The 13,764-nt window shown below is 45.7% G+C and overlaps 1 protein-coding gene across 1 annotated transcript in view; it reads left to right on the top strand.

Moving 5' to 3' along the window:
• OBSL1 (obscurin-like 1) overlaps window positions 1-13,764 on the top strand; it is a gene marked incomplete at its 3' end in the record, with an annotated part of 40,548 nt that overhangs the window by 583 nt on the left and 26,201 nt on the right. Inside the window, exons 2-4 of the mRNA XM_010294586.1 lie at window positions 73-508; window positions 7,949-8,218; window positions 10,475-10,735. Of these exons, the coding sequence (XP_010292888.1) occupies window positions 73-508; window positions 7,949-8,218; window positions 10,475-10,735 (967 nt within the window). The remainder of the gene's footprint in view (window positions 1-72; window positions 509-7,948; window positions 8,219-10,474; window positions 10,736-13,764) is intronic.

Genomic DNA, 13,764 nt, shown 5'->3' with positions numbered 1-13,764 from the left:
CACCCGGGCGCGGCCAGCCACTTCGATACCAGCTGTGGCAAGACGGCATCCTTGTTGTCTCACTTGCAAAAGAGGCGGGAGGAGATCAGGAAGATGGACATCTCCCATGGGGCTCTCGATTCAGTGTCTGCCCAGTCTTATTCCATGGCAGAAGGGTTGTCCGGCATCAGCTACAGCCTCTCCCGGGATTACGAGAGAGCGGCTGGACTTACCACCAAAGGGGCCCGCAACGCGACTTTTGGGGCATTGACACGCACGTGTAGCGTGACAGAGGGGAAGCACGCCAAGCTGAGCTGCTATGTGACGGGCGAGCCCAAGCCAGAGATTGTGTGGAAGAAGGACAACGAGGTCATTTTGGAAGGGCGGCGGCACGTCATCTATGAGGATGATCAGGAGAACTTTGTGCTGAAGATCCTCTTCTGCAAGCAGATAGACAATGGGTTGTACACCTGCACGGCCTCCAACCTGGCAGGCCAGACGTACAGCTCTGTGCTCGTCACCGTCAAAGGTGGGTGCTTATGTTCCTCACCGGGGTGGGCATGCCTGCAAGGAGACAGGCAATGCTCTTCTGAATTGGGGTGGGCGTGTGAACAAAACTTCTGCCACCAAACTGCTGCAAAGGAGCGCGGGTTAGACATGAAGAAAAGCCCGCCAGCTGTAAAGGGGGTTAAGCACTGGAACAGATGGCCTGGGGAGAGAGTCTCATCACTGGGGGGCTTTAGGAAGGGGTCAGTCAGGGATAGATGATGTAGAACTGGCTGGCTGTGGGGCAGCGGGGGTGAACCAGTTCTCTACATCTCCCATCCATCCTGGTTTTATAGCAATCTAAGAAAGAGATCCGTTACCGTCCTCTGGATCAGGGACCGCTAAAGCCTTTATATTCACCCCAGGGTTTAAACAAACTGGCACACACATGCAATTCAAGCAGAAGTAAACTCCCTGCAAGCTGAATGTGTCAGGCTGCCTTGGATCCCTTGGGAGACCTACTCCAACTGTAATTACAGTCCATCTCAGTTTTCCTGTACAGTGTGACCCACCAGCAGCCTTGTTCTTGCCAGGCCTCGTCAGCCTTTTCCCAGCTTGTGTTGCTGGATAGCCTGTAGTCCTTGTATGCTCCCAGAACGCTACTAGGACCAGGATGCCTCTATTTGCTGTGGCCAGTGGTGATGAAGTTGCCTTCAGAGGATCCCTCAGTGCTGGTGGAGATCAGACCAGGTTCTTCAGGATGGCAACAAAAATGTGACACACATATTTTCACAAAGGAAACTCTAAGTTTTCAAGCTGCTCTTTCATTTGGCAAGGTTACAGCAGGCAGTTTGCAACCCAGGCAACACCTGTAAATGAATTCACAGATGTGAAAGGCTTTGCCATTTGAGTGGCAAAATAGATGTTTTTGGCAGCAAAATAAATTAGAAATCCCAAAGAGTAGGAATAGCCTGTGTTTCCTACCTGTCTTTAAGACTCTCAGCTTTTATAACCTTTATTTGGTTTTCTGGTTTCCCTTTTCTGGACCTCTCCTTTCATACTCACAGTCTTTCCCGTCAGTGACTCAGTCCCCATGTCCATCAGTGACACCTGATCCGTGGAACTCACTGGCGCTTGTCCCACTCATTGCCATCCCTTGGAGGTGCTGAGTGCTGTTGGGAAGGGCATTTGTCCTCTTCCATAAAGCTGTGGTTACCTCATGAGTCGGGACTCGGAGGTAATGGGTGACCCTTGGGTGGGTGTTCACTTTGAGGATGGCTCAAGCTCCGTTACTTGCCCAACATCTGTTTTGCAAAGACGGGCACCCTCCTTTCTGCCCGTGCTTATCTGATTATTCCCAATGGGTGCAACCTGTTCCAAAGGAGTCGGGGAAAGCATGCGAAGCAGCAGGTCTGGGAGTAAGCACCACGGGAAAAAGCTATTGATCAATGTCCATTGTCAAGAGGCGCCTGTGAGTCAGAGGGCTTAAGTGGAAATGTTTATGGTCTGTTTCTTTGTTATACAATACCATATTGGGCTTTCTGACCAGGCCAAGGCTGCCATGGAAAATCTACGTGTGTTGGTTATAATTAGGCCCTGAATAATGACTCTCCTTTGTGTCACCAGAAGTCCTTCTCAGCCCTCCAGGGACAGCTCAGAATGATGTAGTAATGAAGGGGCCTTTTAATTCTGTTGTTTATGGCATTAGCTCATTTTCCATCGTGTTTAGGGGAGCAGGTCATCTTCCCACACAATCTTCTCTTTGCTCAGTCATGCAGAAGAGGTGAAATTCTCCAAGCAGCCAACCTTGGTAAGCACCACGCTGCTGCGTTGGTCCTTCTGCAGGCAGCAGCACGTTTATGGAGCCCGTGATGCTGCATCTGCAGTGTGTGCTTATAGACACAGGTACGAGAAAAGAGAAGCTTCGTGGGTTTGAATATACTCTGGCATTTTGGTTCACAGCATTTCAACACAAGACTCTGAATGAGAATATTTATGGGTCTTCTAAAGGTAAAAAAAAAAAAGATTACCTAGCCCAGCATACTGTCTGTAAGGTGGCTCTTAGCAGTCTCTCAGGGCATAGGACTGGGCACAGGTCAAACCTCTCCTCTAGTGTGCCTCCTATGTTCTGTCAAACTAGATCTAGAGACTCAACACATTTGTAAGCATTTTCTGAACCCATGCCTTTAAGATCACGGAGATGAAAAAAAAAAGATTTTTGAGCTGTTTCTAAATGAGATGTTGTGAATCAGACGTAAATCTCAAAGAAGAGGCTACAGGGCAGAGTGTCACTCTCACAATTAAGGAAAACCAAGAGCTGATTACTCCAATTCAGAAATGTGCTGGATTCTAGTGTCTAGAGCAGGAATAAAATCACAAGCCATATGCTGAAATGTGACAAGTAAAATAAATTAGGAAATACTGCCCAAGAGTAAGCCTTTACGCCAAGGAAGGTTTAGATTGGATATTAGGAAAAGTTTCTTCACCAAAAAAGTTATCAAACATTGGAACAGGCTGCCCAGAGAAGTGGTTGAGTCACCATCCCTGGAGGTATTTAAAAGATGTGTAGACGTAGCACTTAGGGACATGGTTTAGTGGTGGACTTGGTAATGTTAGTGGTTGGACTTGATGATCTTAAGGGTCTTTTCCAACCTAAAAGATTCTATGAGTCTATGATTTTTGCCAAACCGAAGAGCAGAGAGGACAGGAGGAACAAGAACAACTGACTTGAATTTCCTGAAGGCTTTGGACATGTCCTGAGGCCTTGCGTAAAGTTAGCAAGAACAGTGTGCAGGTCTCCATCCTTGGGTCTGGGCCAAGAAATGTTCATCTGAGTCCCCGAATACAGTAATCAGATACTGTATGAAAAGGTTAAAGTTTGCAAGCCAAATAGGATAGAGAGTGGAAAAAGAAACTAGTGCTGAGGCCACTTTATTCCTCTCTGTCCTGAAGTGGTTTTGGATGACCACTGTCATGGTAGTCACATTTGAGATCTGAAAGAGAACTTGAGAAATGTGGAGGTAGAAAGGAAACTTGGAAAGCACAGTAACTAGGAAGAAGACCAAAGGCACAAGATGGTGGAAGCTTGTCCATGCACCTCTAGATAGCTCCCTCTGGAAGGATTTTCCATATTCTTACTCTCACTGGATCATTTTTGTTACACAGAGGGAAAAATTGCCTCTGGAATAATCAATGGAGAGCCCGTGAGAAGGACAGGAATAGGCAAAAGGAAATGTAGGCAAGTGAGAAGACCAGGTCAAGCAGACAGATACGCCTTGAGAAGGTTAAGGAAACATTGGCTTCTTTGCAGGCTGCACCTATTCTTAGCAAAATATGTGTTAGCAAGACCTGCTTTTAAAAAATAACATCATCTCATTGCTAGTTTGGTTGGTGTGGACTGAAAAAAAAAGCCTATGACACTCTGGAGAAAAATGTTCTCAAGACAAGCAGCCAAATTCATATCTGACCTAAGCTCTTGCAGTTTCTTGTTAAGTCCATGAGCTGCTCTTGCTCCATGCTCCCTCAGGGTTTTGCTTTGCTGTTTCTAGCTCACATTTTTCCCAATAGGCAGGCTTTTGTAGATCTCTTATTTTCTGTCTTATTTCTCCTTCTTTAGAAATGTGATTGCCTTCATTACATTCCTTAATGATTATTTCTGCTTTGGCTAAAAAACAGATTAACAGAAAAAACTGTAGTAAAACAAACAAACAAAACCACCCAAAACATATTGATACTAGAGATTAATCTAAAGGAACTCTCAGGGGACTCTGAGTTAATGAAAATGAGCCGTGTCCTGGGAGTCCAGGTGTTAGAAGGACAAAATTTGCCATTCAAATTCACACCACTGAGGTCTCATGGAAGTGAAAGTTTCTAGATAATGGTCGATTTGGAGTTATCGTAAGAACACTCCTCTGTACTTTTGGTTGGGTTCTGTATGAAATGACATCCACTTGAACTGCTCTTCCGGCTTGCAAGGTGTACAGCTGACGTACCTCTTGCTTCTGCTCCTCCACTGCAGCCTGTGTCAGCTGTGTCTAAATTGTGTCTTCCATGGTGCCTGGGACTCACGTCTACATGGAGCTCTGGTGACTTGAGCAGAGCTGAATGTGCTTTGTATTGTGGGAGACACAGCCCAGCTGGGAGAGCATCCGTAGGAAAGGATGTGGTCAGGAAACCATCAAACCACGGCTTCCAAAAAGCACCATGCCAGATCACGTTTCCACTCCAGTCATTCCAACACAAACCAGCTAGATTTTCTCAAAGGAGGTTTGAATAACTGAGTGTTCTGAGCAAAATCAACATTTTGCTGTGGAACTGAAAGATCAGAAATCACCTTTCTTGCTCCATGTTAAATAATTTCTAATCAGCTCTGATATTTATAGGAACTAGAGATGGGAGTTGGTGGCACTTCTTATCTGAAACAGAGGGTCCCTGCGATAATGTCACATGTAACCTCAGCTGAACGCACTTTTTTCTTATATTACAAGGACATTTTCAGATATTATGAACATTTTGCTTAATAAGGAAAATGGCTTTATCTTCCATGTTAGAGTCATACTTAACACAAGCTTACATTGACAATTACCTTGTGTGAAAGGGTAATATATGACAAACAGGCATTTAGAAATGAGCCATCAATGTTTATGGGGTCTGTCAAATCAAATGTAAAAGTTATCTGCAGTGGCTCTTCCTGATGTGCCTGTAGTACAACACAGAGTATTTCTGAGTTGTCCTGGGTGCTGTACAAATAGATAAGAGAGAATTTGCAGTGTAAACGTCAAAATCTGACAGGTTGCAGGCCAGTGTGGGGGAAAGAGGGTACCAGAGGTCTCTGCTCCACTCACCACGCTGGCCAGTGGGAAAGTAAGTGTATTTATTTGTTTTCACATTTAACTAGTTAAGTGGAAAGTACACTGAAAGGCTGGTGTAAAGTTTAGTGCTTCCTCCTTCAGAAAAAGTCTTTTTCATGTAAATGTTACACGGTTATGTACTCAGGCTGTGTTGATTACTCTGTTAACATGGAAGATGAGCCACTTGCCTTTCACAGATCTTTCCTTGAGGTCTGTGTTGCCTGTTGATCAGCTGGAGACCCTGTTCCCTCCTGCCACCTGGGCAGGGGCTTGTTATGGGCCAGATGAATTGTTTGGGATGCCCACCCTAAAGAGACCTGTGGTCCTTCTGTAGTCCCCTGACCAAAACTAACCCTCTCTGTCTGACCAGGTACATGCTAGATGATGTAAAGAACATGAAGACAGATTCAGGAAGATGAGGCTGGAGATGGTGGATTTTGGAGCCTCTCTGACATCTCCAAACCAAAAAAAAAACCAACAAAAAAACAAGCACTGTGCTGGGTGAATCCCAGGCTTTGATTCAGTTTATCAGCTGCTGTCTCGCTGAAGCCCTGTTCAGAGCGAGATAAGATGCACATGTCAGTAGGACGAAAGCAAAGTTGTTTTCAGAGGCTATCTGTGACCCCAGGCTGCCAAAGAGACCCTTGCACCTACTTCCCCTGGATGGGAAAGCAGTGCTGTTTACTGCAACACGTACAAAAGAGTCAACCAGCTCTTCTGCATTTGTACGTTTAAGAGCTTTTTGCTAGAGCAACTTTTTTTTTTAAAATCTTAGACACTGCTTAGTGACCATGAAGGGTGAGGGGTTAATGATATGGCCAGTTCTTCCAAGTGTCGGAAGACACCTGTGAGCTGCTCAGGTGCATCTCATACTTCCTTCTGTCCCTTGGGCACGTCTGTGTGTTCCCAGCGTCAGATCCAGGCTCCCTCCTCTCTCAGACAGCAGCTCCGCACCCAGCTCCCGGAGGCTGCCATCCTTCTGATTAATGCTTTCTTGATCTCATCCTCTTGCTTGTTCCCATGGCGTGAGAATTACAGCTGCTTCATTCCCCCTGAATACACGGGGTGCTTCCAGAGGTGATCGATGGGATTGCAGGGCAGGAGTCTGAGCTGCCCGTTGGTTAAATAAAAAAGGATCACTAACATGCGGAGCGCATGTTGGTTTCTCCAACCTCTAGAGCACTGTGACTCTGAGCGGGCTGTGCCATGGTCATGGGCTTATAAATCTAAGACAAGTCTACTTCTGTGTGGCTGTTAGACTAACGCTTGGCATTACTGGCTGCTAGTGACCACATGAAATGACCAGCCTGGGGGTGTGCACGTGGTCAGGCAGAGGGAGAACGGAGTCACAGAGAAAGGGCTGGGAGCTGGTGCAGTAGTTATTAGAAGACGAAGGTGCACGTCGAGACGTGAGCTCTCATAGAGCACCAGCGGCGATGCGTCAGCGCTGGCTAACCCAAGCCTGCGACGTGACTGTGGCACCGGCCCCGTGGCTGTGACCACCGGCCGCCCTCTTCAGTCCAGCTCCCCTTTCTTCAGTTGAGTGCTGGGGTATCAGGGTGACTTCACAGCGCAGCCGTCGCTGGAATTAAGCGTTGTTCTCTTCCTAAGATGTCTTCCCTCGCTGCCACGCAGCTGTTTTGTGTGTTTGATCGACGCGCTGGCTTCTCCCTTAGCCAGAGCACTGCAGCCCTCTTGCTGGAGGGAAGCAGAGGTGGCTGGGACACCCGGGCTCTTTCTCTAGTTCTTTTATTGTCGTTGACGGAAGCTGATACAGAGGCTTTGGTGCTTGTGGGGAGAAAACTCCTCCATCGGTTCCTTCTGTGCTTTCCCCCACGTGTGTCCTTGTGCGCGCAGCCACCTCCCGTCTTTCTGTGCCCTTTCAGATCCCTCCACTGAGCTCACTTCTGCTGCAAGACCCCTAAAACATTGGTTCTCGCACCAGCTGACCAGCTCAGCTGCTCAGGCTCGCCCAGAATTGCTGCCCTGTGCCCTCTCCCTAAGACCAGCTTGTTTCCTATTTACCCACCTGTAGCATCTTTTAAGGGCTTTTACCCTGATGTGAAGCAGCTGCTGCTATAATCTATAGGTCTGTATGTATAGAGTCAGGCTGAGTGGTGCCTGCCCTTCACCTTGTTGGCATCGCCAGGTGACAGGGTGCAATGCAGGTACGTTCACGCTAGAGGACAAACAGGCCACAAAAGCAGAATTTATTAACCTGGTGCTTCACCAGCTTGTTCACATTGCTTTGGATTAGAACAACGTCCTCCGTGTGATGTCGTGGGGCAGGTACTGCAGTTCAGACTGATACTGCTTAGTTTTTAGAAAAGTCTAGAAAGAGAGTCCACGATTGGACTTGATGATCGTAAGGGTCTTTTCTAACTTAAATGATTCTGTGATTCTAAATGATTCTAAGTCCTGAAAAATATTTAACCTGGGATTTTTTTTACATCAGAGTAGAACACCTACTGTAGTAGGGCTTGATTATGGGTTTGGATGGCAGCTCAGGACAAATCGGTATCATTAATAAGGAGTCTTAATTTTTTTTTTTCTATTGACATATTTATTTGCATGCCTCTTACCCCAGACCATCACAAACTCTTGTTTCTCCTTGCTGTTTTTATCCTCTTAAGAACCTTCGATACCTTTCAAGGAAAAACTGAAGGATCTTGAAGTGAGGGAGAAGGAATCTGCCACCTTCCAATGTGAAGTGCCTGTTCCTAGTACAGAAACGGCTTGGTTCAAGGAGGAAACAAAACTCCGGCAGAGCAAGAAATACAACATCGAAGAAGAAGGCACATATCGCCGGCTCACTGTCCAGAACGTGACTGCAGACGATGATGCTGTCTATATCTGTGAGATGAAAGAAGGCAGCAGGACCATCGCAGAGTTGTCTGTCCAAGGTAAGAAAGGTTCTTGCTATTTCAGGTTGGCCAAGTCTCACCTACTGAGCGCGAGATTCACGCATGAGACTCCGGACTCAACCTTGTGAATGGCATTTACCCCGTGCATGTGTGCAGTGAAGACCAGCAGACTCCCTTATGGTGTGAGAGGAGAGCCACGTGTGGTGGGTCAGTGGGTCCCTGGATTTCCTGCCAGGGTGTATCTGGGACACAGGGTCACAGAGCAGGGACAGATTGTGTTGCTGCACAAGATACGTCACCTGGTGGGGCCCTACGCTTAAAGGGGCTTCCTAGAAGGCAAACTCCTTGAGCTGTAGCCTAGCATTGTAGAGTTTCCTTAACATGATCCCACACAACGGATGCGTCTCCTGGCTCCTAACACAGGTCTTGTCTGGTGTCCACAAACACAACGGTGAATCTTGTCTGCAAGTGGTGCTGACCACTCTGGGAAGCTAGCTGAGCAGCTGTGGCTTATGGTCCAATGTGTGGTGCAGGCTGCGGTCAGCACCAGTACGGTTTTGGATTGAAAATCAGATCCACGCTCGAGATCTCTGACATCCAGAGTTGTTCTCTGGAGTTTGAAAAGCTGATGAGAAAGGGGAAAAATATGGCTATAGATCCATGTCCAAATCGCCTGAGTCTGGTGGTTTGGGACTGAAGTGCAAGTGGGTGTAGAGCCTGTTATGGTGTAGGTGTCTCACAGCCAGTAAACGTGCACAGCAGACACAGGCATGTCTGCAGAAGGGGCGATCGGTTCTGATCTCCATGACTTGCTGTATGAATAAGAACCTACCCATGCAACTCCAGGACCAGTAATTTTTATTTTGATGATGCCCATGCTGGTATCGTTGACATCTCCTCTAGCGTCAGTTGAAGACCTGTGATAGTAAGAGGATCGCACTTGTCCTGTCTCGTTTGAAGCCTGACTTTGCTCCCAGTGAAACCAGAAGTTCTCTGCTAAAATAAATTGGTGCGTGACAGCTGGGTGCCATGCATCCTTGTGCAAATTCCTTTTTGTATCATTAGCGAAGAGAAGAGAGATAGGTGGAGATAGAGGGGGGAATTTAGCCTGGAGACATCTTTTTGTTACACCTTCTGTTAGGGCTAGACCAGCCAAACACTGTAAGCGTGTTTGGCCGCAATAGGACAGCTGGTATTTGTTTTACTTGTTTGTGCTATGGTACACGGCATGCTCCACCAAAAAAAAGAGTGACCGAGCCAGGTGGAGCTCTCGGGATGGAAAGGAGGCAGAGCCTTCCTGGGAGAGCCCTGTGCCTGCCCCGGGGGAAGAAGGTTCCAGAGAGCTGGGTGAGGTTGGGCGAATGCAAGAGCTTGGCAGGGTGCAACGGGCTGCGGGGATGGGGACACTGCTGAGGGCAGCAAGGAGCAGACACGTGGCTAAGCTTCGGAGAGGAGGAGCAGGGAATCAGGGTCTTGGATTCCGCTGATGAAACATGTGGCTGGTCTGTTGTTTCATAAAGGAGTTCAGCATTGATTCTCGTTAAATAGCTCTAGGTGCTTTGCCTGAGTGAGGGCTCTCTTGCCTCGCAGGGACTGTTCCGGGGCTGGAGCCAGTCACCGCCTGCCAGCAGGGGTGGTTCTCTGATGCCTTGGTCCAGGCTCTCCTGTCAATAGTCACACCTTGTAACTTTGAGGTTATTCTAATAAGTGATACTCATCACAGTCACTTGGAAAGGACACGAGTAAGTGAAGTTAATTCCGTGTGAATTTCTGGGTTGAATGTAAGAAGAAATCTGAGTTTTTTGGCGTATTTTCTATGAATTCAGGTGACTGGTGTGTTTGCTGTCTTGGTTATGTAACTTACTGGTAAGTGTGATGGAGGCAAAATCCCCAAGACAGATGGGAGAACTGTCTGGTTTAAGACTGACTGACTTTAGCAAAGTTTTAGTTTTAATTCCCAGCATATGAGGGCAATAAAAGCTGTATCACTGTCAAATCTGTTCTTGACAAGACCACATACCTTGTGTTTACCCAAGAGCAGACTCTGCATGTTAAGCTAGAAACATGAGCAACTGTAGTCAAACAGGATTGCTTTTGTGTCTTTGAAGGCGAAAATGGGTGCTGGGGGTTATCTATTCCGTATAACTAGGAATTCATTTAGGGTTGTCTGCATAGTGTCTACAATGTTTTGACTAGGTGAGAGCTGTTGGCTGGTCCTGTTGTAGTCTGGATGGTCCAGTATTGCTGGAAACTTTAATATCTACTGTTTGTTGATCATTAATTTCTTCTTTAAAGGGAACATCATTAAAAAACTTCCACGAAAGACTGCAGTCTTCATAAACGATACGGCCATCTTCTGTGTTGAGCTGGACAATGAATGCCAGAACATCCGATGGCTGAAAAATAAAGAAGAGGTGAAACCCAGTGATCGAATTTCCATCACATGTTCTGGCAAGCAACATACCATGACTGTCAGAGAGTGTAAGATGGAAGATGCTGGTGAGATTGCCTTCCTGGCTGATGAAAGCAGGACTTCTACCCAGTTCACTGTGACCAGTAAGCTTCACTTTTATTCGGCGTCAGTGTTAGGTCTTCCCTAGCAAGCAGGTACTCTCATGCTAGCACTGTTTCAGGTACTGCCATGGTAAGTTTGATGTCCAAAGACAGAAGAAGGTTTGATGTCTGCCACGAAAGGCTGACAGCCTGAATGTTAGCTTTATGAAATGTTGTGAAGAGATCAAAGCAAAGAGAGTAGTCCTGGGGAAAGAGAATGGCACAAACTCGTGTCTTCGTACCATCCTCATTTCGTGCTGGAGTGGATATAAACTGATAACTGAGTAAAATTTGAGGTAAGAGACGTGTTCTACCCATGAGGAGGTGCTTAGAAAAAAAAAAACCATCCTGTAAGTTGCATACGTTGCAGTCTCCTTATTTCATTGTACACAGAGGATTGTGGGTGCTCCACCTACACATGGACCTCCGTTTTCAAAATAGTTTCTTTGAGGGGCATTTATCAATTCTTGCTATAGGTATTACACTTCTAGCAAATAGGGGTCACTTATCTCTCCCTCACTCTGTTCACTGAGGATTTGGAGGAGAGAGTCAGCAAGCATTCAGTTTCTTCCCTAGGAACTGAGTCGACAGAGACATGAGAGTAGCTTGTGAGTATGCTGGCTATGATAGGGAAGTAGATAGGTGCCCTGAACATTTTTGGCAAAGTATTTCCATTCTAGCAATCAGAAACATCTGTGAAGGAACATCTACACACACATGCACATGAAGCATTTCAGGGCCAGTCAAGTGTTCACTAAACCTGAAACCTCTTACTTTGATTTTAGCTTCTTAAGCTGTTTGCATTGAAGTAAAATAAAAAACCCCAAACAAACACCAAAATGTGCAAGAAAAAGGGGAAATGCTTCTTCCTGAAAATATAGTTTCCTTCCTTTTGTGGAGACCAGCAAAGCGTGTCCTCTCTCATCCTCTCTGTGACATGACAAAGCTGGGAAGACCCTGTGAATTGACGGCAGTTATGCTGAAAGAGGGGACCTTTGTCTTGATTAGCTTTACTTGGGGAGACTGATATAATATGCAGGCTGGAAAATTCCTTCAGCTGGCACATCTAATCCGAGCAAGGGTTTCCGTTGAAAGAGCAGTAGCAGCAGGTGTAGCGTAGTTGAGATCAGACCAGAAATGGAATTTTGGTCAAGTTGCCTAATTTTATGAAGCTTTATTTTGATGGCATTGCGTTTCCTAGGCAAAAGCTGCTTCATTTAAGGCAGAGAACTGCATGTGATATCTGGCTCTGCTGCAGTTCCAGTTTTCATGTGAACAAGTCACCATTTGGGAAGAATAATACTTATTTTCTCCCACCACCAACACCAAATTGCAATTACTGAGTGGTAAAAAGAAATCTTTAAATAAAGGTTTAAAACTGCTGTGTTATCTAAAATTGGATGGGGCATTCTGATGCTATTGAGCTAAAATGAGGAAAAATGAGGTAATTGTGACAGTTTCCAAGGTTTTTGGAAATCTTTAGCATGCAACCATGCACTTATTCAATGGGAATGGCAAAGTTCAGTCTGAGTTTGGACTCTGCTGTTTAAGTTATGAAGCAAGTCTTGATTCACGGAATAGAAAAAGGTAAGAAGCTGCCTTCCCATAAACAGGTATCTCTGAACAAAATATTACATTACAGGTTCTGACGGTAAGGTCAAGAGATCTGATTCCAGGGTCTAGTGTTCAGCTTAATGCTATACGAACGGGACCTTTGGCATCCAGCTCTGACCAGCAGTAACTGACAGGGTGGTAACTGTGCACCCAAAACACTTAAGTGTCTATTTATGTAATGAAGGAAAAGTGTATCGCATTGAGATTTCCTGGTTTTTACACTTCATGCATATGAGATTAGCTGCTTGAAGAATCCTGTGTACCATGTTCACATCTTTTTCAATTAGTTGGACAAGATCGGTGTTAGCTGTTTTAATAACATTTATCAGGCAAGCAATGTTTATATATTATTTGATCAGTATCTTGCGTTGTTACTATGCCCATTTTACAGATGGGTAAACTGAGGCAGGGAGATGATTAGTTGTCCCAGAGTTCGGTTTTCAGTCTGGGCTCATTGTACAAGTTCTCTCTATAGTCATGAATACTTCAGTATCTACAATGCGTGATTTATTTCACCCATCTCACATACCTTCTTTAAGCTGAGATTAATTGCTTCTGAGTGTGCTGTTCTCCATGGGATGACAGCTGGAGTCCGGTTGACTGATTTAAACCAGACACCTTTCAAATACACAAAAATAAATGAAATTAAAGCTTTACCTTGTCAGTAAATCTGTAACCAGAGCCTATCGGGTAGTTCCCAGCCTCTTGACCAGATCAGTGGCAGCACATAGTGAATAACCCTGACGGGACTTGAGTCTTCTCTAAAGGGTTCAAGAAGAATGAGAGGGTGAACGTAAATCTTCATTATGCAAATACCTGCAGGGATATGTTTGTGACCTCAGGTGCTGTAAAATAGCCACATCTCCTCGATCGTAGGGTCTGACGGTGGGGACATTTCTTTGTCATTTCCTTTTGAAGCTCATTCCCCAACCCCAAAAGCTGGCTCTGCATAAATTACTAAAACAGAGATGCCCAATGATAGCCATGGTTCTTGGGAGACAGAGTGACAACATGTCTTTCTGAGTGGCATAAAATTCAGAAAAAGGACAGAGGAAAGATACCCAGATGAGAGCAGCTTCAGAGAACAGCCAAGCCTGTGTAACAAGCAACTGAGATCTCCATAACTCTAAAACCCATGGACTGTTTATTCATGTCCTTTATCTCTGAAATGTCCCAGTTGCACAAAGTTTAGCTCGTCTGCGTTTAATAATGTTGAGGATCTGGTTTGAAATTTTTTAGTGTTGGTTGGAACAGGTTCTCGAGAAGAAATGGAAGACACGGACTCTTGGCTCAGGCTGCTTTTTATGGAGCAGATTTATATTGCTGTGCAGGATGCCACACCTGCGTGTAAAGCATTGCAAAATGTCGCCTCATTCTTCCTTGATGCAATGGCACATTGCCACGCATTGGTTCTCTCA

Source organism: Phaethon lepturus, unplaced genomic scaffold (genome assembly GCF_000687285.1).
Source record: "Phaethon lepturus isolate BGI_N335 unplaced genomic scaffold, ASM68728v1 scaffold27569, whole genome shotgun sequence".
In the NCBI taxonomy this organism is placed as follows: Eukaryota; Metazoa; Chordata; class Aves; order Phaethontiformes; family Phaethontidae; genus Phaethon; species Phaethon lepturus.
The sequence above is the reverse complement of the archived record's forward strand: the minus strand, read 5'-3'. Positions and strand labels throughout refer to the sequence as shown.